The sequence below is a fragment of the Hippoglossus hippoglossus genome, chromosome 7 (genome assembly GCF_009819705.1).
Source record: "Hippoglossus hippoglossus isolate fHipHip1 chromosome 7, fHipHip1.pri, whole genome shotgun sequence".
In the NCBI taxonomy this organism is placed as follows: Eukaryota; Metazoa; Chordata; class Actinopteri; order Pleuronectiformes; family Pleuronectidae; genus Hippoglossus; species Hippoglossus hippoglossus.
Genome location: NC_047157.1, coordinates 12,431,007 through 12,454,209, shown reverse-complemented (window position 1 = coordinate 12,454,209; position 23,203 = coordinate 12,431,007). Strand labels below are relative to the sequence as shown.

Below are 23,203 nucleotides of genomic sequence, written 5' to 3'. Positions count from 1 at the left end.
TGTGTGCTCTTGTACAGATATCTTTGTGAGGACCATTTTGAGCCTACAACCTACGGAGTGAGGACATTTTGGCCGGTCCTCACTTTCTGACCCACCTTTCATGGACCAGCCCCTCCCACCACTTCCTGGTCAGATGGTGTTTCCTTATGTGATTGCTAAGAGCTCTGTACCAACCTGCCCTTCTGCCTTCCTATTTTTACTTGCTTATCCCTTCATCCATCTGTAAACCCAGTACTTTAATTTGAAGCTATACCTTCATCGCAGCTCTCTGCCTTAGTGTCTGCGCATGGGTCCTCCATGACTGTGCTGCTGCCAATCACTATACGATCTGACCAGCTGTGCACCCAACAGATGTTTTATTTGAATTTGAGCTACATGAGTTGTCTTATCACCTCTTTGGATCAATGGTTGGTGTACATGACCCCGTCGGGGGGACAGATAGGGAGCCCCTGTGGCACTAGTCTTTGTGTCGCCACGTGAGTAATCCCTCCCTGCCTGCTGCGATTACAAGCCTTAGAAATAATAATAATAATAATAAGTCTCGACACAAAAGAAGATCTAGCCAAAACCTATAATCCTAACTTCAAACGTTTGAAGTTAGGTCAGCATTATGTAAGAGTTATTCTGGAAGTTATCACAGGCTAAGCAAAGATGAGATACGGTCTCTAAAGTTCAGGGGGATATGGAGAGTTGATTACCAGGAGAAGGAGCAATCTACATCTCTGTCCCCATCGTACCATGTGGAGTTTTGAAGGCGATTAATGGGACGGTGGACAAAAGACCAGCAACATGAAAGCTAGCAAAGGAACAACTACTAGCAGCTATGAAGACAAAGTAATCATGTAAACACTTGTGTTACAATGAGGCTACGTTTGAAAAGCTGGTTCAATCAACTGGCTCCTGAAGTTGATTTGGGGTCTGTTGCCTTTGGACTCCAGAGAAAGCTCAGAATAAATCAATGATCCAAAGCACAAGACATTACCTCAGCTTTTTTGGCGCAGTGTTGAGAGATAAGACACTGGGGACTCAGGAGTTCTGGTTAATCAGAAGACCAACAGAGTGGATGATAGAACTGGACCACTTGTCCCAAAGATCAAGACCACTCTCTGTGAAGTGCCATCGGCAAAACTTCTGAGGGTTCGTCATAAGAACCCTTTGAGTAAGCCTCAAAAATACAAAGACCATATTACGCTTTGCTCATGCAGATTTTGAAACTGTTGACAGATGAGTCAGAGATAAACCTGTTCCAGTCTGATGGAAGGTATGTTGGAAACAAAAGAACAGCTCATAATCCAAGGCATACCACCTCATCTGTCAGACACGGATGGGATAACGTTTCATGCAGCAGGACAATGAGCCTGAATATTCATCCAAAGCAACCAAGGTGTTTCAACGGCCAAAGCAGTGTGATGTTGTTGACTGATCGAGTCAGTCAGAGAGCATCAGTCAAATTCAGCATGTGTTTCTTTGACAGGAGGCCAAGCTGAAAATAAAAAGGTCCTGAAACGAGGGGAAACGAACGATGGCTGCAGTTCAGACCTGGCAGGGAATCACCAATAGAAGTGTCTGGTGACGTGGGAAATGTGCAGTGGACGGCGAGCAGCCAGCGACTGATTTGCAACCAAAATGTCAATGTTAATCAGATTTTTCTGAGAACAATGCTCTGTCCTGCCCCTGGCACTGTCGCACTCTGTAAGTTTAACCCTCAAAGTGGTATTATATTGCTAAATATGTAATGTATTCAATTCAACTTTAATAAACACAGTATGTCTGTTAACCATAGACATATATATGTATATGTTTAACAGACATAATGTGTTTATTAAACATGAAGCAAATATGGTATACACCTTCACAGGAAGATAAAGACTTTTCTTAAGATGCTTTGGCAATATGATCCAAAGTCGACCACACGGTTTACCTTTTCCCTCGCTGAGTTAAAACAGTAAGTGAGCTAGATTTATGCTTTCGTTGAAAAACATCCAGTGAACCTATTCTATCTGACTCTTGACTGCCCTCTGGTTCCTTCCCAAAATCCCCAAGGAGAGGGTTTGTTGCCATACCGCACTTCTCTGGCACCATCCCCTAGGTGGGAGTGAGAAAAAAAGAGAGAATTCCAGATAAATGAAGACCATATTCTGTTTTCTTTCTCCCAACCAGAGGTGTGGAGACGGAACTCTAAACCGGACTGTGTGGTTTAGTGGTAACATGATGAATGCACACTTTCAAGTTATTATTTTGGGTTTTTCCTAACAAGCGGATCGGGTGAATCTGATTTTACAATGTAACTTCATATGATCAGAACTATAAATATACAACATTTCCTTTTAGCTGATCAAGGTAATAAAATTGATTGAAACTGTAAAACGTAATAGTAGGCCTCATTAAATTAGATCCCTGTTAATTATTTTTTATTGTATTACGCAACACATTTTAGTACTTAATTTGTTTACTGCATATTCAGTATTGCCAGAATAAATCATCCAAGCAGGACTTTTCCCAGTTTACTGTAATAATTCTACACCATCACAGTTTTTTTTCTTCCTCCCAAGAAACAGTGCTATTGTATGTACATTTTCTATGTGCTTGTAACATGTTAACTGTGGCTGCCTATAGGCATCAGAGGCTTAACCTTAAAACATATGGTAATGTTATACATTCCAAGATGATTCCAGCTGCCACTTTGCCATGTTTTTCTTGGCCTCCCCTCATGTTTTATTAGAAAACATTTTTTGATGGGCAAAGTCCGGTGATGTGCACACTCACTACCCCTGCAGTGCCGTGCAGCTACTGAAGTAGGGAGAAGAGAAACAATAGACCGCAGGAATTACCGTCTCAAAGGCTGCAAATATGCAGGTTTGTGGTTATCAGCATGAAGAACAGTGATGTAACACAGAGTCTGACAAGGGCATACAATCAAGCACAGAGAGAAAGGGGATCTCAACTGTGATGTAGAGCCGCAGATAACTTTTTTCAATATAGGCAAAAGCCGCACTACCTGCTCTTCATTACGCTCTATATCTAGTTAGATGCAGCAATAAAAGAGAGAAACACCTTTGCACACACACACCTATAGAACCCTGTGATGAAGTCTATCTTTCCTGGCTGTTCATCAGTCGCAGTCTAAATCCTGGCAGCATCGGTGGACATTCTTTGTAGTTGAGTATATCGCTCAGGGATATGCAGGACAGAGACAATCTGTCATGTCACAATCGCATCTCACACTTTGCTCCTCCCTGGGCAATTTCAGTGCACAGATTGCATTTCATCATTTCAACATGAGTAACATCCCACTAAAGTCAGCAAGATGCCTCCATTATGAGTAACAGCTAATGCCCCTGGATCCCACAGACGTCCTGCTCCGTGGTTGCAGTTGAGGGACATAGTGTTAATGATGTTATCAATTAGGTGCAATAATGTTCAGATGCAGCACCTAGCAGTTCGAACCACACCCACCTCCTGCCAGATGCTGCATTAGCTATTGGATCTCACACTAACATTGCTGCTAGATTGGACCAGGCTGGACTTAAGTGTGTACCCTTATTGATTCAATGTAATTATATTATTGTTGAATGAATAAACACGACCTCTCTGATTGGTTGTCTGGTTTCCAGGCTAACGTTCAATCTCAGATGAGCTGTGATTATTGACCTTCTGCTTGTGATCTTGTTGCAGCATTGCTCAAGTGCCTTCTCCTTTTCTTTTGAACTTCAACCCAATATCCAACAGCAATGTCACAGTCCTCCATTGGTCCATTTTGGGTTAAGGGGGTTTAACTTGAGGGTCATGGCACGCCCCATCACACGAAGCGATGTGAATTGACAATAAAGTTGGAATTCAACAAATACCATTCCTAAATACTGGTAATCATAGAATTGTTGTTTTTTTCATGGTGCACAAAGACAATAAAACATAAGCAGGTAGCAGGATATAAGCACAGCTGCTACTGTAGACATAACCCTGTCATTTAACTGATTATAAAGGCTTCAGAAATAGGGTATGTCGGTATGTGGTGGAACAAAACTCCTGGCAAAGGGAGAACTTTGGAAGGCACGAAGGGACGATGCAGTAATGTGTCTACATTGTGATTAAAAATCAGGGAGCATGTGGTTGGCTACAATGCACTTCCTTGAAAACTAGAAATATCTTAAGTAAATAAGTGTGTTTGTCTTCAGGTGTGCCGGAGTCAGAGCAGAGCACCCAGCTGCCATCTCATCACCGTAAATCAAACATCTTCAAATACTCTGCCCTTCCGCGCTGCCAGATCATAGACTCTGCTACGAGTTAGTGGTTGCTATGTTAAAAAGGTGATTGGACCCGCAGGCAATCTAACACACACATATACACACAGACACACACACACAAGTAGAGAGTGGGAGAAGTTGAGGGCATGGCCCATGCAGAAGTGGATGTAGTAAAACAAAAGTGATATCATATATATATAGCTATATCTATGACATATATATAGTTTTCAGCTTGTTTTGACATGTTTTGGTAATTTTAGTCATCGCTTCCATCGCATTCCTCATCTAATATTATACAGGTCATGTTGCTCCAGCTGATCTGGAGGAGGTGGAGGAATATTAATTGACACTTTTTTGGAAACTAAATGATGTAGTTCTCTACTGCAGCAAAAAGAGACACCTGGGTACTTGTTTTTCTGCCTGAGGCTTGCCCAAGCAGATGATGTGGATGATACTTAGGCTATAGCCAGCGGTTTTGGAAATATGATATAAACAACACATCATCTCTGCCGTTGTTTTAAAATAAAAGCAAAATTAAGCACTCGAAAGAAAATCTGTTTTCCTCACCACGGCTTTGACGCTGGGTTTTGGCTCAGCGGAGCGATCCTACACACTGCTGAGAAGCCTGGACTACGTTCTCTACTATAGTGGACACCTTGGTAGCCAGCCAAACCATACATCTATATATTTAATTAAGTCCTCCTGATTCTAACCTGTTCTAATTATTTATGTCAGAGTCTAGAGTAAGGTTGATTGTTTGATAAGTGGTGGGTGGTTGAGAAAGAAAGGAGACGGTGATCTGTCCATTTATGTTGCTTTTCACAGGAATCTGGCTCTGAAAGTTCTTCTTACAGTAATAACACAGAGGAGTTTAAAGCAATAAATTTAAATGTTTTCACGAATAAGGTACAGATCGAGCTGTTATAACGCAATACCCATTGGAAATTGGTACGACAAAATAACCAAAGCCCGATGGCTCAAACTTGAACTTCCTCGCCAACAGATTTGAGTGAGGATGAATGAACCTTTTTTCTGGACAAACTTCAACATCAACTAAGTTCTCCCCCAGGGCTCTGTCCTCCCTCCTCTCCAAATTGTTCTGTACATTATTGGCTGCGGCAGTGCGACTGAAAACCATCACATTGTGGGGTTTGCAGATGGTATGGTGTCTGAAAAAGCCCCACAGTTTTACGGATTATGTCAAAAAAGCCTTTTTAGAACTTAGTGTAACAAATACCAAGGGTGTGTGTATTGATTGTAGATGTCATGACTATGTCAACATCCAGTCATCACTAAAATGAATGGTCCAGATTTAGAAATCATTGAGTTTTACTTGGGCGCTGTAATTGTTAAAAGACTGTAAAACCAAAATGATGTGTAAAAAAAAAATCTTTTAACTTTTTTCTTCAATCTTAAACATAAAATGTATTACAGGTTCTCAACAGAAAAGTGTGTCTGAGTTGTCTGACAAACAGTTGTTGAAGGAATCAGAATATATCCTGTCTGACAGCGTACGTCGTCTGCTTCAGACCTTTGCCTTCAGGTTCTGCCTCCATTTACAGACACAAACACTCCTTCTCAGCCAGTTCAATGCTAAACTCCAGTAGATGAAGATATCAACTTGACTTGGTAAATATTGCTTTTAATATTAGTAGCACATAAATATAGACTGCTAAGGTGATGTATGTTTTTCTTTCTTCTTTTTTCTAACTTTTATTATATTGTATCATTGTTTCTAATTGCCTTGTGCTTTTTTTTGATCTTGGGTTATTACTGCTGCACAACCCATTGCCCCTCTGGGGACATAAAACGTTCTGCCTGACTTGACTTGACTTGAAGTATGATCCATCTCTCCCCACTCCAGACTGTTCTTTCGTAATCTTCTTGTCATGGTAAATCACTATGTGCAATCACTGCGCCATTTGTCCCTCGGGCATGTTTTGTCACTGAAAATTATAGAGAAAAGTTCACTGTGTGCAAAAATGCATCCATAAAAATTTGAGTTGTTTATGTAAATGATAACGTTTATTATTCTATTGGCGGGCACATTTGTAGCATTAATATGAAATGATAATACAATATAAATAATATTACATACAATTTAATTATCTTGCCGTAGTTTTGATGATTTATGTCAGAATATAGCATTGATTGGAAGGTGAAATAGTAAGGGATCAAGTTGGGGATTATGTTTATCTTTGCATTTCCAAAGTGAACACATATTTTGGCTAAATTTTAACTTTAAGCTGTATAAATTTAACTTGACATATCTACTGATAGATGTTATCATAGATAATACAAAGAGGTAAATGATTTGACATCTTAATTGCAGGATATATTTTTTGCTGGATACCAATAAAGGGAATGAATAAACATTTGCTGCAAGTGTCATTCTTTTCAAGGTTTTGGCGCCACAAAGTGGTGATGTGATTGTAAAGTTGAGGAGTGATGATGGGTATAAGCAAATCAGAAAAAAAACAAGAGAGAAAGAAAGCTTACCTTAAATCAAAATGCAGACAGTATCATTTAAAATATATAAATTCAAATGTGTGTGATACATTTTTAGCCTAATAATAACAACAAAATATAGATTTGTAATTAGGAAATAGTTTTTCCATCATTTAAATGATGTTGTCTCCACATTTATTATAAATGAGGGGTAAGCCAAATAATGTTTTAAAATCTTTAAAAAAAATAATGCAATAGTAAACTGCACCACAAACTAGACACTCTCCAAACACGATCGAAACTACTCTAAATCACTTTAAACAAAAAACAGACACACAGTAACAAGCGTAATGGGTCATCGGGTCTTTACTTATATTATAAATAAAGTTTGAGGCTTCACTACGGTAACAACACTGGGACAATTCCCCTTTGACGGGCTCATGTGCAGTTACCACGGTAACGGCTGTTGTCAAACACCACTACCTAGCATTGTAGCCACTGTGGCGGAGCTTTGCTAACTCCACTAAACTTATTTTATAGTTTAACTACAATAACATTAACCACAGTGACGTGCTATCGTTACATGGTGTGTGCAGCCATGGCAAAGAATAAGGTAAAGAGACGGCGCCATGTGCGGACATGTTTGTAGTCCTTCTATTTACACGATAATAGATATGGATGTGATGTAGCATACCTTAGCTCGTGTTAGCTACATTTTACTTTATGAAAACTCCTAAGCTAGTAAGGGAAGACATTTTGATTTAAACCATTTTTGGAAGAAATAGCAAATGACCAGGAAGTAGGTGAGGAGTTGGAAAATAAAGGTATAAGAGGCATAAACTGGGAGTTAGCTTGTAAACTTATTTAATAATAAGGGAACCAGAGGAGTTGCTAACTGATGAATGGTTTACAGTTGTAAAGTGCAATTAATAATAACACTATTACTATTAATATTACTACTAATACTACTACTATTTATATTAATAATAATAATAATAATAATAATAATAATAATAATAATAATGTTGAACTTCTGATTGTTGGGATTTAAATCTTGGTTTGCTTTCTCCACCTTTGCAGACGCCTGGATACAAATGCTCATACAACTGTGGCAAAGTCGAGGAGCGGTGGGTGTTTTTATATATTTGCTGGGAACCTTCATTCAGAACCACAGTTAACACCATGTTCTAATGTCTCCTCAGGGAGCCGAGAAGTTGTGTGCGTTTCAAATGCGGACTACTCAACACCATACAGAACGTCCTGCACCAAAGACCTGGCTGGGTTGAAGTCAAAGAGTGAGTATGGGTTGTCTTGTTTCGTCTTCACACCAGCATCCTTCACTGGTTTATATCTGCTGTCTTTTCTCTTTCTCGCAGTGATGCCGATTGGGATTTCAACTGGTGTGACGTGGGCTGGCTCAGGGAGAATTTTGATCATTCGTACATGGAGGAACATGTGAGGGTAAACCACTTTCGCAACCATTATGAGGTGAGGTAGCATCGGTCCAGCCTGCTGTACGAAACTGTAACCTGGATATATTAGCAGTAATAGTCAAATCAAAAGTGACATAGCATATATATATATTTTTTTTGTTTTATATTACAGCTGACTCGCAAAAACCTCATGGTGAAAAACCTCAAAAGGTACAGGAAGAACCTTGAAAGAGATGCTGGCCACATGGAGGCATCCAAATGTGATTTCTTCCCCTGCACCTTTGCACTGCCCAGCGAGTATCATCTTCTTGTAGAGGAGTTCAAAAGAAGCCCTGGCAGCATCTGGATCATGAAGCCAGTTAGTGAACGCACACTGCAGATGTTTTCCAGTGCAAAAAAAATTCATTAAAATTAACTGGTATGTTTATTTAGGTGGCAAAATCACAAGGGAAAGGCATTTTTCTGTTCAGGAAACTGAAAGACATCATGGATTGGAAGAAGGTAATGTGTGCTGGTTTTATGAATAACTGGGAATATAGTCAATGACTAAAACAAACCCATTCAGACTGAAAACACTGTGCTCACACAGGATGGCCCCCGCTCAGAGGAGCAGAAGGATGCAGCCCAAGTGGAAAGCTACGTGGCACAACGCTACATAGAGAACCCCTACCTAATTAATGGTAACAAACTGGATGAGAAATCCAATTTATTGTAAATTCCATTTTGAACAATCATTGAATGTTCTAACAACTAATTTGACAAAAAGACAAATTGGGACCAAGAGGATTCATGACCAAAACAGAAGAGTTACAAATTCTCCCTTCAGTTCTTTTTATACATTTTGTCTCCGCAGCCAGGAAATTTGATCTGAGGATCTACATTCTGGTCACATCAGTATGTATTGAGCATTGTAAATCACAGAAGTTGACACAAAATGTAAGTCTTTCTTAATGCATGACTCAGTGTGTGTGCTTCTTTGTATGTTTCAGTATGTTCCCTTGAAGGCCTGGCTGTATCGAGATGGCTTTGCTCGCTTCTCAAGCACCCGCTTCTCTCTTAGGACCATTGATGACAAGTGTATCTTTTTTTTTGTTGGTGTCATGACATTTGAGAGTTTCTTTTCTAATACCAGCAATTCTCTGAACAAAGGGCTCAAGCAAGATTTGTTTTTAAAAGCTCAGTGTGACATAATTTCTGAGGCTCATCCTCGTGGATAGTTACTGCAGCAAACTTCTCAAATTCTCCTTAATGCCTCTCGTCAGATATGCATCTCACCAATGTGGCTGTTCAAAAAACAGCACCTGACTACGATCCTGAAAAGGTCTGCAGTTAAAGAACCTCACATGATATAATGTTATATATTTCCTGTAAGAAATGTCTCTCTTTTTAGTGATTCTATGTTATATATTGTTGCATTGTTTTATCTATCTCTAAGTAGGGATGTAAGTGGCAGATGCAGCAGCTTCGAAGATACCTGACTGCAAAGCACGGCACAGAGATGGTAGATACCCTGTTCAAAGAGATGGATAACATCTTTGTACGCAGTCTCCAGAGTGTACAAAAGGTCATTATAAATGACAAACACTGCTTCGAGCTCTACGGCTACGACGTTCTGCTGGATCAGAACCTCAAACCGTAAGTGGCCATAAACACAGTGTCCGCACGGCACCCGCCACATATTTTCACTGGCAAACATGTGCTGCTCAGGCATGCATGCTCACAAATAAGCACGGAAAAGCACATGTCCTGACAAGCAAAAATGGTACATTTGACTACAGATCATGGATAAGTCAAAACAAAGCAGTAAATCTGCCAGTGTTCCCCTCTAGAAATATCCTCATAACGCACAACTGTGTATCTGAAAAACTAACAGGTGTGCAATACGTGATTGCACACTGCTGTAAATAATAACACCCATACACAATACATTGTATTGTTCTTTCACTTGCATGTGTTAACTGTCGCAACAGGGCTCTAGAGCATGTGTCAATATGGTATCACCACACACAGTCAGTGAATAATGCTGAGTAATTGGGCTAGAAGTGCTTGGCCTGAATACAACCCCCTTACAAAATACATCTTTACAACATTTGACACCCCTCCCCTCTTCATACTTGGTATCTCCAATCTAACCTGTCATCTAGGAGAAAATGAAGATGAAGAGAAACAGTGTTGCAAAGATGAATGGGACAAGGCTTCCCACAGGAGTAGAAAAAGTATGTTCTAACTGGATGTAAAGCGTGTTTTTCCTTTTATTTGAAACACTGTGTTTAAAAAAGTCTCATATGTTAAATTACATTTCAAAGTATTTCAATTCCTTTTAAACAATATGTCTCATCTCACTGCCCACAGATTTTCATGTAACATAATATTGTATATATATTCTATGGCAAGTATCTCTTAGTGTATACATTCCATAATGTGTTATTTTTATATGCATTTATAATAATTCCAGATTATGACATTCCAGTGGCCAGTTATTTAATGTCTTTAGCAGCACATGTTACATTCAAAATGAAACAAATACATAAATGAATGCATTCAATGAAACAGTTGTCCCCATCATAGTTATCAACCTGTTATTCACTTTTTCAAAGTAAACGTAGTAAATTAATCAAAAATAGGATACTTCTTGATTGGTACACAGTACTATAGTTTTATTATTTTGATTTAACAATAAGTCAAAACAAGTCATGTTTAAAAAATATTTTAAAGCATTTTGAAATTTGAGTATAACACTGGTAGATGGCAAATATCCTATTTGTAATAGGATGTATCTATTAGCAATTTCACAACTATAGTTTCTAAAAAGAATAAAGAGTCTTATAGATAAAATAACATTTAGCTATTTAACATTGGTTTAAAGTTTAACAGAATACCAAGGTGCTGAATCCATTTTTCGTCAATAATATAGAGATCTACAAACTTTTCACTCAGCCATAAAAGTGACACTGTGGGCCATAGCATCCTCTCCATAATAAACCGTTGTCTCTTAACTGGTTGTTTCCCCTCCTGCTTCAAACACGCAGTGATTCAGCCAATTCTCCAAAAAAACCCTGAAATGTTTTATCTAATTTTACACCCATTTCTAAACTCCCGTTTTCATCCAAAATTCTGGGAAAAAAATTGTCTACCGGCAACTTTATCCATTTTTAAACACAAATTATTTGAGGCTTTTCAATCTGGTTTTAGAGAACATCATAGCACTGAATCAGCTCTTTTTCAAAGTTCACAACGACTTGATTTTAGCAGCAGACAATGGAGATTGTGATATTTTAATTCTCTCAGACCTCAGCGCTGCATTTGATACAGTAGATGATAAACTGCTTAACAGGAGGCTGGAAAAATGAGTTGGGATCCATGGAACAGCCTTTAACTGGTTTCAAGCGTATTTGGAAAACAAACGCTTCTCTGTCGGGGTGGGGAATGCTTCTTCCTCCTTAGCCCCCCTCCGCTGGAAAGTTCCTCAGGGCTCTGTTCTTGCTCCCCTCCTCTTCCAGTATCCTTCCACTGCTTTGCAGACAATACCCAGCTGTACCTCCCTGTAAAATGCCAAAGCCCTCAGTACCTGCAGCCTCTGTTTGACTGTTTCCAGGACATTAAGGCCTTGATGTCCGAAAACTGAATGAATTCAAAACTGAGGTGGTTCTCCCCCATGAACAAACTAATATTCTGAGTGGGAAGCTCGGCCCTTTTTCACCCTTTGTGAAACCGCAGGCAAGGAACCTAGGAGTAATTTTTGACTCTGTTTTCAAATTTGATAAACGGATAAACTCTCTTGTGAAAGGCAGCTATTTGGAACGTCAAGCCTTAGCAAGAGCAAAAGCCTTTCTATCATTCGAAGATTTTGAGAAAGTAATCCCTGCGTTTATTAGTGCTCGCCTGGACCACTGCAACTCCTTGTACATGGGAGTCAGTCAGTCTTCCCTTTCACACCTGCAGTATGTGCAGAGCGCTGCTCCGAGGTTCCTGACTAGCTCCCAAAAAATGTGAGCATAATTCACCTTTACTTTCCTCCCCCCACTGGCTACCTGTCAGCTTTAGTGTTCATTTTAAACTGTTCTTGATAGATTGGTCCTATCTGTCTGAACTTTAACTCCCTACAACCAACCGAGGTCACTCAGGCCCTCTGCACTCTGACACAACAATATACAGGTGCATCTCAATGAATTAGAATATCATGGAAAAGTCCATTTATTTCAATAATTCAATTCAAAAAGTGAAACTCATATATTATATAGATTCATTACACACAGAGTGAAATATTTCAAGTGTTTATTTCTTTTAATTTTGACGGTTATGGCTTACAGCTAATGAAAACCCAAAATTCAGTATCTCAGAAAATTAGAATATTACATAAGACCAATAAAACAAAGGATTTTTAATACAGAAATGTCAGCCTTCTGAAAAGTATGTTCATATATATATGCACTCAATACTTGGTCGGGGCTCCTTTTGCATGAATTACTGCATCAATGCGGCGTGGCATGGAGGCGATCAGCCTGTGGCACTGCTGAGGTGTTATGGAAGCCCAGGTTGCTTTGATAGCGGCCTTCAGCTCGTCTGCATTGTTGGGTCTGGTGTCTCTCATCTTCCTCTTGACAATACCCCATAGATTCTCTACGGGGTTCAGGTCAGGCGAGTTTGCTGGCCAATCAAGCACAGTGATACCATGGTCATTAGACCAGGTATTGGTACTTTTGGCAGTGTGGGCAGGTGCCAAGTCCTGCTGGAAAATTAAATCAGCATCTCCATAAACCTTGTCAGCGGAGGGAAGCATGAAGTGCTCTAAAATTTCCTGGTGAAAAAACACAGTGGACCAACACCAGCGCCTGACATGGCTCCCCAAATCATCACTGACTGTGGAAACTTCACACTGGACTTCAAGCAACTTGGATTCCGTGCCTCTCCACGCAAAATGTACTTTCATCTGAAAAGAGGACTTTGGACCACTGAGCAACAGTCCAGTCCTTTTTCTCCTTAGCCCAGGTAACACGCTTCTGACGTTGTCTCTGGTTCAGGAGTGGCTTGACACGAGGAATGCGACAGCTGTAGCCCATGTCCTGGATACGTCAGTGCGTGGTGGCTCTTGATGCACTGACTCCAGCCTCAGTCCACTCCTTGTGAATCTCCCCCGAATTCTTGAATGGCCGTTGCTTCACAATCCTCTTAAGGCTGCGGTTATCCCTGTTGCTTGTGCACCTTTTTCTACCACACTTTTTCCTTCCACTCAACTTTCTATGAATATGCTTGGATACAGCACTCCGTGAACAGCCAGCATCTTTAGCAATGACCTTTTGTGGCTTACCCTCCTTGTGGAGGGTGTCAGTGACTGTGTTCTGGACAACTGTCAAGTCAGCAGTCTTCCCCATGATTGTGTAGCCTACTGAACCAGACTTAGAGACCTTTGCAGGTGTTTTGAGTTAATTATCTGATTAGAGTGGGACATCGTGAGTCTACAATATTGAACTTTTTCACAATATTCTAATTTTCTGAGATACTGAATTTGGGGTTTTCATTAGCTGTAAGCCATAATCATCAAAATTAAAAGAAGTAAACGCTTGAAATATTTCACTCTGTGTGAAATGAATCTATATAATATATGAGTTTCACTTTTTGAATTTAATTATCGAAATAAACGAACTTTTCCATGATATTCTAATTTATTGAAATGCACCTGTACGTGTCATATCATTGACCAGACAATATTATCTTTGCCCGCAATATTCCTGTTGTCCAGGTTGTAAGGCTGCAGAAAATGAGCTCACATATTCTACATTTGATTTGGGTTCTGCAGAGAGTTCAAAAAGGTTAGTGAGTTGTTGTCAGTAAATACTGATGGTATTCCAGAATCAAGGCAGACATGAAGGGGCCCAACACCGAGATTAATGCCAGCACTTCCACGCCTCTGTAATCAAGAGGGTAGGAGTTGAATTTCTTGGAAAAGAAGCTAACTGGAAAATTCAATACCAGAAGCATGAAAACATAATCCAGTCTGGGAGGTAAGAGAGCAAGAACGCTTTAATGTCATTGCTCATGTCACAGATCAAACTGTGATGACATCAGACAATCATTTGACACTTTTAACAAAGCTTTTAACCTCATCTAACAATCTTTATTGACCTGTTTGCTGCCTCTCGCTGTTCGGCCTAATATCGACTCAAAAGGTAACGCAAATTTCTGGTGAATGTCATCGCCCTCCATCTATTTGCAGGTGGTTAATTGAGGTGAATGCCTCTCCGTCACACACCCCCAGTAGTCAAGAGGATTACGAGATGAAGTGCAGGCTGCTGGAAGACACTTTGAATGTTGTTGATATGGAGGAAAGGTAAAGGCCTCTCTCTCATCATGTTTAACTTTTTATCATCAGGGAAGAACGTGTGTCTATATTCATTCTAGAAATCACAATATTAAGTGATATCTGTCAACATTTTGAAGTATAAACTACAGAGGTTATTTATTTCATAAAGCATTGATAAACAGATCACAAGGTGATTTCCATCCAACAGGTAGAAAGGTCATTTCATCTTGCTGCCACGCTGCTGCTGCTGAGTTCGAACTGCTTTTATCTCATTAGGCTGACGGGCAAGGAGAAAAGGGTGGGTGGCTACGATCTCATGTGGAACGATGGCCCTGTCTACAGAGAGGATACCAACCTCGAAACATTTGGGAGTTCGTGTTTCACTGCCAACACACACTTAGGTAACTGAACTGTGCTGCTAATGCAAACCTTTTGAGGCAGTGACGCGCCCCATTCCTGAGATATAATTAAGCTAAAGTTTACATGCAAAATGAAAACTATTGTGTTTGATCACAGGATATGTGGGGAAGCCTTTGTCATGACTAATATTACTAATTACTGCACTTACACTTCTTCTTTGTTGCAGGGTGTGTGAACGACAGAGAGAAGCAGCTTCGTCCGCTACTAAAACCGTTTCCAGTCCAGAAGAAGATGTGATCACTCTCATGATCTCTATATCCAGCTATAATAGGAGTTGGGAGGAAAGACATTGTCATCATCTAGGTGTGTGTGTTTGAGAGTAGAAAGCCTTCAGTGAACACAAAAACATAAGTTCAGTGTGATGATCGGATCAGATTTTAAACTTAATAAAATTGTAATGTGTCAAAACTACTTCTACTACTCAATTCTTTTAATTATAGAGTTCAAAGAAAAGTATATAGGTATAACATATTTTGCTAGTGAATTCAGTTATTAGCTTGATTTAATGACCACGAGATTTGTAATATTTGGGATTGTAGCTTTGGGTCAATAACAAAGACAGTTGTGAATGGTTTAGCCCCTTGTGTGCAAAACATTTATTTCTTTGCTTTACAAATACTTGCATTCAACATTGAGAAAATACGTACCACAATCTTTCTGCGTGCGTGTCAATAGCGTACACATCAATAATACCAGCGCCACCCCCGGCCCCTGATCTATGGCTTTGATACTTTACATGAATGTGAAGTAAAGTGGTGCAGTCTAGATAGATGTCACTTACACTGCCGAAGTGTTCTAATTAATCTTTTGCACATGGTAAATCACAAGAAACACATGAGACACTCTAATGTAAACATGGTTTTCTAAAGACTTCAAGTGTTGTTCCAGCCAAACATTAATGATGCATTTAGAATTTCACTGAATCCTCAGAATGGACAATGGTACAGCATCAGTAGACAAGAATATACATTCAGCTCTTTTACTTAATATTTTTTCTCTTTCTGTGCATGATGTAAACAAAAGAATGAACATGATGAAAACAAGTCAACCACAACACGTTTCATAAATATAACTATGGCATATAAAATTTGGAAAAATATGCTTTTACATTCGTAGCAAACATTTCACCATCTTCTTCAATGATATAAAGAGCTCAGCTCTATGCAAAATACAGTTTGTTATCAAGCTGTTCAAACATGAAAAGCCCTTGTAACCGAACATGTCAAACCAATTGTACAAATATATCTGAAACAAACTACATTACTGCAGTACACACCACTCACTGTGCCCCCTTCTCTTCAGCCAAAGATGCTTTAACTGAATATGTGTCTTAAATGATGAGGCACTAAAGAAAATATTTTAACATCAAGTAATGTGAAAGCCTTGAAAACAAATACATTCCAACATCAAAAACTCCACTAGTAACGGCTACGGTCGTCTTAAATGAGTAACATGTAATGGTTTGTGTGAAACTTCACTATGGATTACTAATGCTGGAAGCTGTCCGACAGTATAATAGATGCTTATTTAATGCTTATTTCAATATCAGTAGCACATTAAGAGATGAATGCAGTGCAACAGGGTTTAGTTTATATAAGAGCTGTCTTTTTTAGAATCATTAGTTGTGTTAAGGTTCATAATGAACATTGTGTCAAAACACAGCCTGATGATAGAATTACTGTACATTTGAAAATAAACACAGTGTATATACTTCTGTTCTAGTGTCATAAATGTGATTTTATCTCTATTCTAGCTACTCTGTGTCTGGATAGTTTTGACCTTTTAAAGGCTGCACACCACTGATTGATTTAGACTGCTGTACAACAGTTACAACATGTTAGTATTGCACAGATTACACAGAAAGCAAGCATAGATTGAAGCTCCTGTACAAAGTAACTAGTGAGTAAAAGCACTACACTGAAGATCTACGCGGGTTACTTTGCAACAAAGTGCACATTTTTTGTTTTTACATTCTGCTTATTACTGAGCGGGGCTTTGGAGAGCAATGGTGGCTCTTTAGCAGCTCTTTTCATGGAGGTTTTAGTGGCCTGACCTCCCACCTCTGCTTTCTGCCACTCCTTCTCCCCTCTCTTAGAGGTGATGACCTCTCTTTTACTTGCGGTTAAAACGCGTTTATCTGCACTGGCTCCTTTTATGTCACCGGGCACCTTTTTAACATCTGTCTCGGAGTTGGCTCTGACGCGGCTCTTCCTGACCTGACCTCTACAATTTGGGTTTGTCCCAGATTCCTGGGGTTGTTTTCGGGCATTGCCTGCGGCCTGCATGTGCCTGAGATGACTCTTTCCGGCCGAGGGGCTAACTGGGGTCTGGGCTCCTCCTCCACCCCCACCTTGTCCTCCTGGGCTCCTGCCGTCGGTGGAAGGTGCTCGGGTTTCGCTGCTGCTCCGTTTCGCCGGTGCCCCGGGTCCAGCTCTGCGCTCAAGCAGTGGGCTAAGCCTTGAGTGCCGCTGGTAGGCATAGGCAGAGCAGCTTCCGTTGCACATCGGGTAGCGAATGTGACAGTGAGGGCAAACTGGAAAGCGGGAGAGCTGGTGCTGAGTTGAGGCAGGTGATGGGGGGTTGTTAACAGGTGCAAACGGGAAGGCTCGCTGGCTTTGCCGCAACCCTTTAGGGGAGTTGAGTCGAGATGGGGGAGCTGTGTGAGGCCTGGGTTGGTGAGCTGTGGTGGCAGAGGGGAAGCTCTGTGGCCTCGCACGAGTCCCAGGTGGACGACTGCTCTCGGCTTGCACCGTCTGGATCTGGAGCCACTCCAGCTGCAGCAGCCTCTCCAGGTACTTCTCCAAGCTCCCTACGGGTTTGGGGCGGGGGGCACCACGGCCCTCTGTATGAAGAAACACCGCCAGCTGTCTCAGGCTCCAGCTGTTGAAGGGAGGAGGCAGAAATTCTTGGTAACTGTAGCTGGGTTTTTCAATCTCATCTTCATCACCAAAAGTCCCATGGGGTCCTGGGATGTCCGGCGGAAAGTCATTACTGTCGATGACCTCTGCTCGCAGGTTGAGGTGAGGAGGGGTACAGGGGGTACAGGGGGAGGGCAGCACAGGCAGCCTCTCTGAGTCTGACAGATCACTGGCACTGTCAGTGTCCTCATCCTTCTGGTTGTAGTGCCTCTGTAGTGCCTCCGGGGTGGGGGCTGGGGAGTGTGTTAGGGGGTGCATTGGCATGTGTCGTAGCCCCGATATCGGGGAGAGGGGCAGGGAGAGGGCTCTCCGATTTTTCCCCATCCCAGCACGATTCGGTTGTAGCTCATTGCCGCACTGTGGCATGCGCTGATTTTCTAGTTTTTCCTCCTTCCTCTGCACAGATGAGTGTTTGCGGAGTGGAGGTCTCGATTCTCCGTCTTCAGGGCTGCAAAGAGGCAGAGAAGTGTCAGAAATGCCTGTTGGGGATTTAAGGGTTTAGTGTACCTGAAGCAAATCATTCAGTCAGAACGTGCACTCTTTCCCACACATACCTGGAGAGTTTGCTTGTGTTCCGTGAAGAGCCACATTTGACCCTTCCACCATTTGACTGTGCACCCTGTAAAATAATCATTATATAAATTGTTATATAATTTCTGACATTGTTTCTCCTCCTATCAAAAGACAAAAAGATATAATATGAATGCCTCTTTAGATTTACTAAATTTGCATTCACTCGCCTTCTGCACTGTGGTCACTGTGTCCTTATCCTGACCTGGTCCTGGGAGGCCATTTTTCATTTGGCTCACTGCTTTCTTCATCTTGTTACCTTTCTTTGAACTGTGGAAAACATGACAGGGCTCTGTCAGTCCGAGACAAAACATGACAAATATAATTTACCATTAACTGCATGCATAAAATTAGGAATACCTGGTTACTGGTCCGCTATTTTCAGTGTTTTTCCCCCGAATCTTCTCTTTGGCGACGATGCGTTTGAGTGTCGTGGATGCTGTGTGTTCCTGCATGATGGGCCCCATGTTGTTAGGTCGCCAGGTGGGGATGTTGTTGTTTGGGGAGTCCAGCGCAATTTCAAACGACACGGTGGCTAAAGAACCCAACCGACATCTCGGATCAGATACTCTATCCGGAGAATGAGGCTAAAAATACCGGTTTTCTCAAAAGTGGTGCAGTGCATCATGCGCAGATGTCGACGGTCGCTTCTCCGCTGCAGGTTGATCTCGTCCTGGGTTTTTTTTATCCTCGAGCCGCGTGTGTAACAGCGCAGCGATTGTTTTGTATTCACAATAAACTGTTCACAGCAGATGCGTGTCTTTCTCGACTGTCATCTTCGCCGCGATTAAAAATGCAAGACGGTCAAACAGCGCAGACGCTCGGCTTGGCTCGCTGTCCCAGTCAGATTGGTTTGTTTACCTGCTGCTCACTGGCTCGCAGCTCGTGTGAGGGTAGCGTTGCACGGGTGCATCATGGGAGTCGGAGTTCAGGCGCCCCCAGTCGCTCCTGCAGAGGAAACCTGCAAACGCTCCTCGGTGAGTCCACTTGCTTCTGATGAACAGTGAATACAACCGAGGAGAGAGCGCAACTCCAGACCCACACAAACGACAGATGATGCGTATAGTTAGAACAGTGTGTCTTATTTCACTCGGTTTCCCACGATGCATCAGTAATATTCCGCTCCGTGCGCAGTTTCCTGCTTTGATATTAGCGGATCTCCATCGACAGCGCTGTATTGTCTTGCATGTGTGTGTTGCAGAGTTCTGTGTTTACATATCCGGTGACGCGCTCGCAGACGCCATCACGCACCGAAACGCGCAGCCATAACAAAAGCAACCTCAAATGGAGGCAACCTAGGCTACATCCTGCAGCTTCACGCATCACATCTTTACATGGTGAGGTGATGTCAGTGTCTAATTTTAATGAGGTGCATTTGAAGTCATGTTGCAACCGCGCAGAGAGGGAGAGAGATGAGCTGTGTGCGCGCAGGCACGTACTCACAGGGTACACGCCCACTCCCCCGTCCTGCAAACCCTGTTTTGCTTGTTCTTACAGATTTGCAGCACACCACCATGCCATGTTAGGTTAAAAGAGGACACTGAAGTTACAGCTGGGTCGACATGCCTCTGATTGAAAGACATTTTGAGGATGGATGTGACTTAGTGATAGTAAATGGAGCTTTTTGTAACTTTCTTCATAGGTGAGCTGGACACCAGGACTTACAGATCATGGATCGAAGGTGGTTTATAGGACATGAGAGGATTCCCTTGACGAAATCTGAGCCACAGATTTCCAGCTGCAATGGCGTCTCAAGGCCCTGCATGACTATCAACTTGACTGGAATGCTTCAAGCAGATAAACCTAATGCAACAAAGAAGCCAATTCCCATCCGCCCGCCAAGCCCCAGAGTGTCATCTCTGCTAAGGGACCAAGAGTTCCACAGCAGCTTCTTCTGTGAACCCACGCCAAAACCCATCATCCGAAAACGCTCCCACTCCCTGCCATCCAGCACAGAGAGGAAGAAAGAATGCAGGAATGTTGGCGTACGGTTCGTCGACTCTTTGGGGCTCGACCTGGAAGACATCCGACTTTTCAGATCTGGAGAGGATCCATCGGTGCCGCATCATGTCACCTTTAGGTTGCTGATGGCTGCAGAGTTGGCAGACGGAAGGCACCTGGAGATTTCCTTGCCGTACATGAAGCCGGTTTTCTCCGAGCAACCTGGCGACCAACCGGGATTCCTGCATCGTCTCTGTGAGCAGAAAGTGTGTCTGGAGAGGGTGTTCTGCTTTGAACTGGGTGTCATCGGAATCACCCAGGTCGTCAATTTGGACTTTGAGAAAGATGTCACGGCTCGCTTTTCGTTTACAGAGTGGAAGAGCTGCACAGAAACGAAGGCCTCGTGGGTGTCCACCATCACCAAGGCGTGGGAAGGAGGAGGCCAACACAGCTGTGATACATTTCGTTTCCACCTTCCTGTTCCTCCGTTCCTGCAGCCAGGAGCAGTGTTAGAGTTTGCCATTCAGTACAAAGCCTGTGGGGAGGAATACTGGGACAACAATGCTGGCGAGAATTATAAGTTGGTTTGCCATAGCTACAAGCTCACTGTGCCTAAAGAATGTGAGGATAGCATGGTGCACTTCATTTAGGACGCCCATAAAGCCATTAAGAAACCTTTTAGAAGCACTTTAGCAAGAGCAGTTTCAGGTGTATAACTGCATTGTCACATAATGTTCATTTTGTCATCTCTTTGAGTCAAGTTAGTTTCAAGATTAACTGTAAATAAACTTAGTGAAACACTGGTGCACTCACACCTGATAGTAACTTTAGTGCCACTGTTTTACTGTTTTTGATGCACTGAATTTCCTGGCTATTTAGACTCAAATTGTACTCTAATGGGGGAACATCCAACGGAGATGTCACCCACAGAGTGCTTCATAAATATTCAGTGTAACTGAAATGACAGCACTTCCAGGTGGTTATTTGACAAAGCAAAATACAACTTTTATACAAAGCAGGAGTTTCCCTATAATATTTTTTCCTAAATATTTTTGGGTCTTGTCAAACCAAATCTACAAACCATGCAATAGATATAATTTAATGTATTTAAATGAATAATGAAATTAATTCTGAGTTTGTTAAATAATAAAGCACAATTGCACATAATGTTCAGCGTGTATTATTACTTGTATTTATATGCAGCACTATCATTTATATAGGGTTAGGGTTAGTGAACGTCCCACCGCTCAGCCGTACTCCACTAGCTTCTGTGACTCAGTGTTTTTTTAATCTATGTTGTCAGCTAAATTGGAATAAGCTGCTCTGCAGTAAAGTGATATTCTTTTCATAGAGGACCTCATCAGTGAAGTAACAAAATCCCCAACTCCGTCTGATACCCTCTGACAGAAGTGTAACTGTCTCGGCTGAGTGAGACACGTATTGATGCAAGGGGAAACTTGTTAAAACTTATCACGCATGCCAGCATGTAAAAATGTTAATGTGTTTAATCCAAATGTAATCATACATGAATTTAGCTGATTCACTGTACTATTTGGTCACGACTTACACTTCTATATAGGTCAAGGGTTGAAATGGTGAAAGTAATATTATATATTTTCCCATGATTTGTACATAGTAATATATTTATGTAAATATATGTATATATAAAGAATACAAAAATAATATCAATAATAACTATAGCATAAAAACGAATTAGTATACCATTACTTGTCTGTGATTTAATTAACTGACAGTAGAGTAGTCTAAATCTTTGAAAGCACTCTCTCACTCAACCTGAAATCCCCCGTCTCCCTTTTATCTAACACGGTCAGCCTGTTAAATACTTGTTTTAATGCCAGCATTATAATTACAACAGAGCTCTCCATGTGTCAGCATGTTCATCGTGAGGTTTCCTGAGGGAGAAACCACTGACACATTTTATAACCTGTCACAATAACAATTTCATAACACTTCATATATGAACAGCAGCGGTGCTTGGTCAGCAGTGATCACATGGTAAACACAGACTGTACTTGACCTAAGTGTTGATCTCAACCTCATCCAACCATGATACAAACATATGATGACCACCTTCATTTAAAGGTGATGATTATACTGTCAGGAGACCAGTGCTGCCAAGGGTGATGGAAAATGTTGAATCCACTTTAACACGAATAACAATATTACAGTGTTATTCATGTTAAAGTGGATTCATCCAGTACAGAAGAACATGTCTGCATTGGTTAAAACGCAGGAGGGATGCCAGAGAAACATTTTCACCTTTTCCATTAACCCTAGAACACTAACGAACAGTTAGGAACACCATCTCTAACGTCAGGTATATTTTACCCGATATAATATACCCGATAAAAAATACTTCTCATCAAAATATATTAAAGTACAACAATTCACGGCAAATTGAAGTACTCTTCTTTTATTTTCCCCTATACAACGTCTCATAAAACGAAAAAAAAAGGTATCATGGGGGGACCCTATAAAAAGGCTCTAAAATTTGTGAAAAATTAAGGAATCGTTAATGAAAAAGTCCTAAAAATTAAAAGAATGGAGCTGGGAACTTGTTCTTCGGTCCACCCGTTCCTGGGACATGTGAGCCTTGTCCAGCGAAGGCACAGTCTCCCTGCATCACTGACAACTTTGGGAGAGACAAACAAAAAATGGCTTTTTTCGAGAGGGGAAAAATGACGAGCTGACTATAAAAACATTTTTTTAACAAATGAATTCCCTTGGAAATTACCACTAAGTGATATTTATTCATAACCATTACACTAAATAAGGATTACATGCAAATTCCAAGCTAGATAACTTTAGCTCTAGTATCAAAGAAGAAATCTGCGTAGCTAACGATTGCCAACGTAAACTAACCGTAGCTATGTGTTACTCACTTGTTGGCATGCCACAGTCACCAAG

The 23,203-nt window shown here is 41.2% G+C and overlaps 3 protein-coding genes across 8 annotated transcripts; 2 read left to right on the top strand and 1 right to left on the bottom strand.

Moving 5' to 3' along the window:
- Positions 1–7,145: 7,145 nt before the first annotated feature.
- Positions 7,146–15,422, top strand: ttll9 (tubulin tyrosine ligase-like family, member 9). Of its 4 annotated transcripts, none has more exons than XM_034590521.1 (14): positions 7,146–7,305; positions 7,773–7,819; positions 7,895–7,987; positions 8,069–8,180; positions 8,298–8,483; positions 8,558–8,626; positions 8,715–8,805; positions 8,979–9,019; positions 9,115–9,202; positions 9,388–9,446; positions 9,564–9,760; positions 14,340–14,453; positions 14,703–14,827; positions 15,013–15,422. In XM_034590521.1, the coding sequence occupies exons 1-14, from the start codon at positions 7,276–7,278 to the stop codon at positions 15,081–15,083; spliced, it is 1,323 nt and encodes a 440-aa protein (XP_034446412.1). In that variant the 5' UTR covers positions 7,146–7,275; the 3' UTR covers positions 15,084–15,422. The 4 variants fall into 4 exon arrangements, with proteins under 4 accessions (XP_034446412.1, XP_034446411.1, XP_034446414.1 ...); XM_034590520.1 differs by having other exon boundaries at positions 8,066–8,180; XM_034590522.1 differs by lacking the exon at positions 7,146–7,305 and adding an exon at positions 7,363–7,495 and having other exon boundaries at positions 8,066–8,180.
- On the bottom strand, positions 15,414–19,515 carry fam217b (family with sequence similarity 217 member B). Its single transcript, XM_034590518.1, has 4 exons — positions 18,695–19,515; positions 18,505–18,604; positions 18,319–18,383; positions 15,414–18,212 (listed from the first exon to the last, which is right to left on the bottom strand). The coding sequence occupies exons 1-4, from the start codon at positions 18,799–18,801 to the stop codon at positions 16,781–16,783; spliced, it is 1,704 nt and encodes a 567-aa protein (XP_034446409.1). The 5' UTR covers positions 18,802–19,515; the 3' UTR covers positions 15,414–16,780.
- ppp1r3da (protein phosphatase 1, regulatory subunit 3Da) lies at positions 19,229–21,268 on the top strand. Of its 3 annotated transcripts, none has more exons than XM_034590526.1 (2): positions 19,229–19,311; positions 19,977–21,268. In XM_034590526.1, exon 2 carries the CDS (start codon positions 20,005–20,007, stop codon positions 20,923–20,925), a length of 921 nt encoding a protein of 306 aa, XP_034446417.1. In that variant the 5' UTR covers positions 19,229–19,311; positions 19,977–20,004; the 3' UTR covers positions 20,926–21,268. The 3 variants fall into 3 exon arrangements, with proteins under 3 accessions (XP_034446417.1, XP_034446415.1, XP_034446416.1); XM_034590524.1 differs by lacking the exon at positions 19,229–19,311 and adding an exon at positions 19,528–19,671; XM_034590525.1 differs by lacking the exon at positions 19,229–19,311 and adding an exon at positions 19,698–19,860.
- The last annotated feature ends 1,935 nt before the right edge of the window (positions 21,269–23,203 follow it).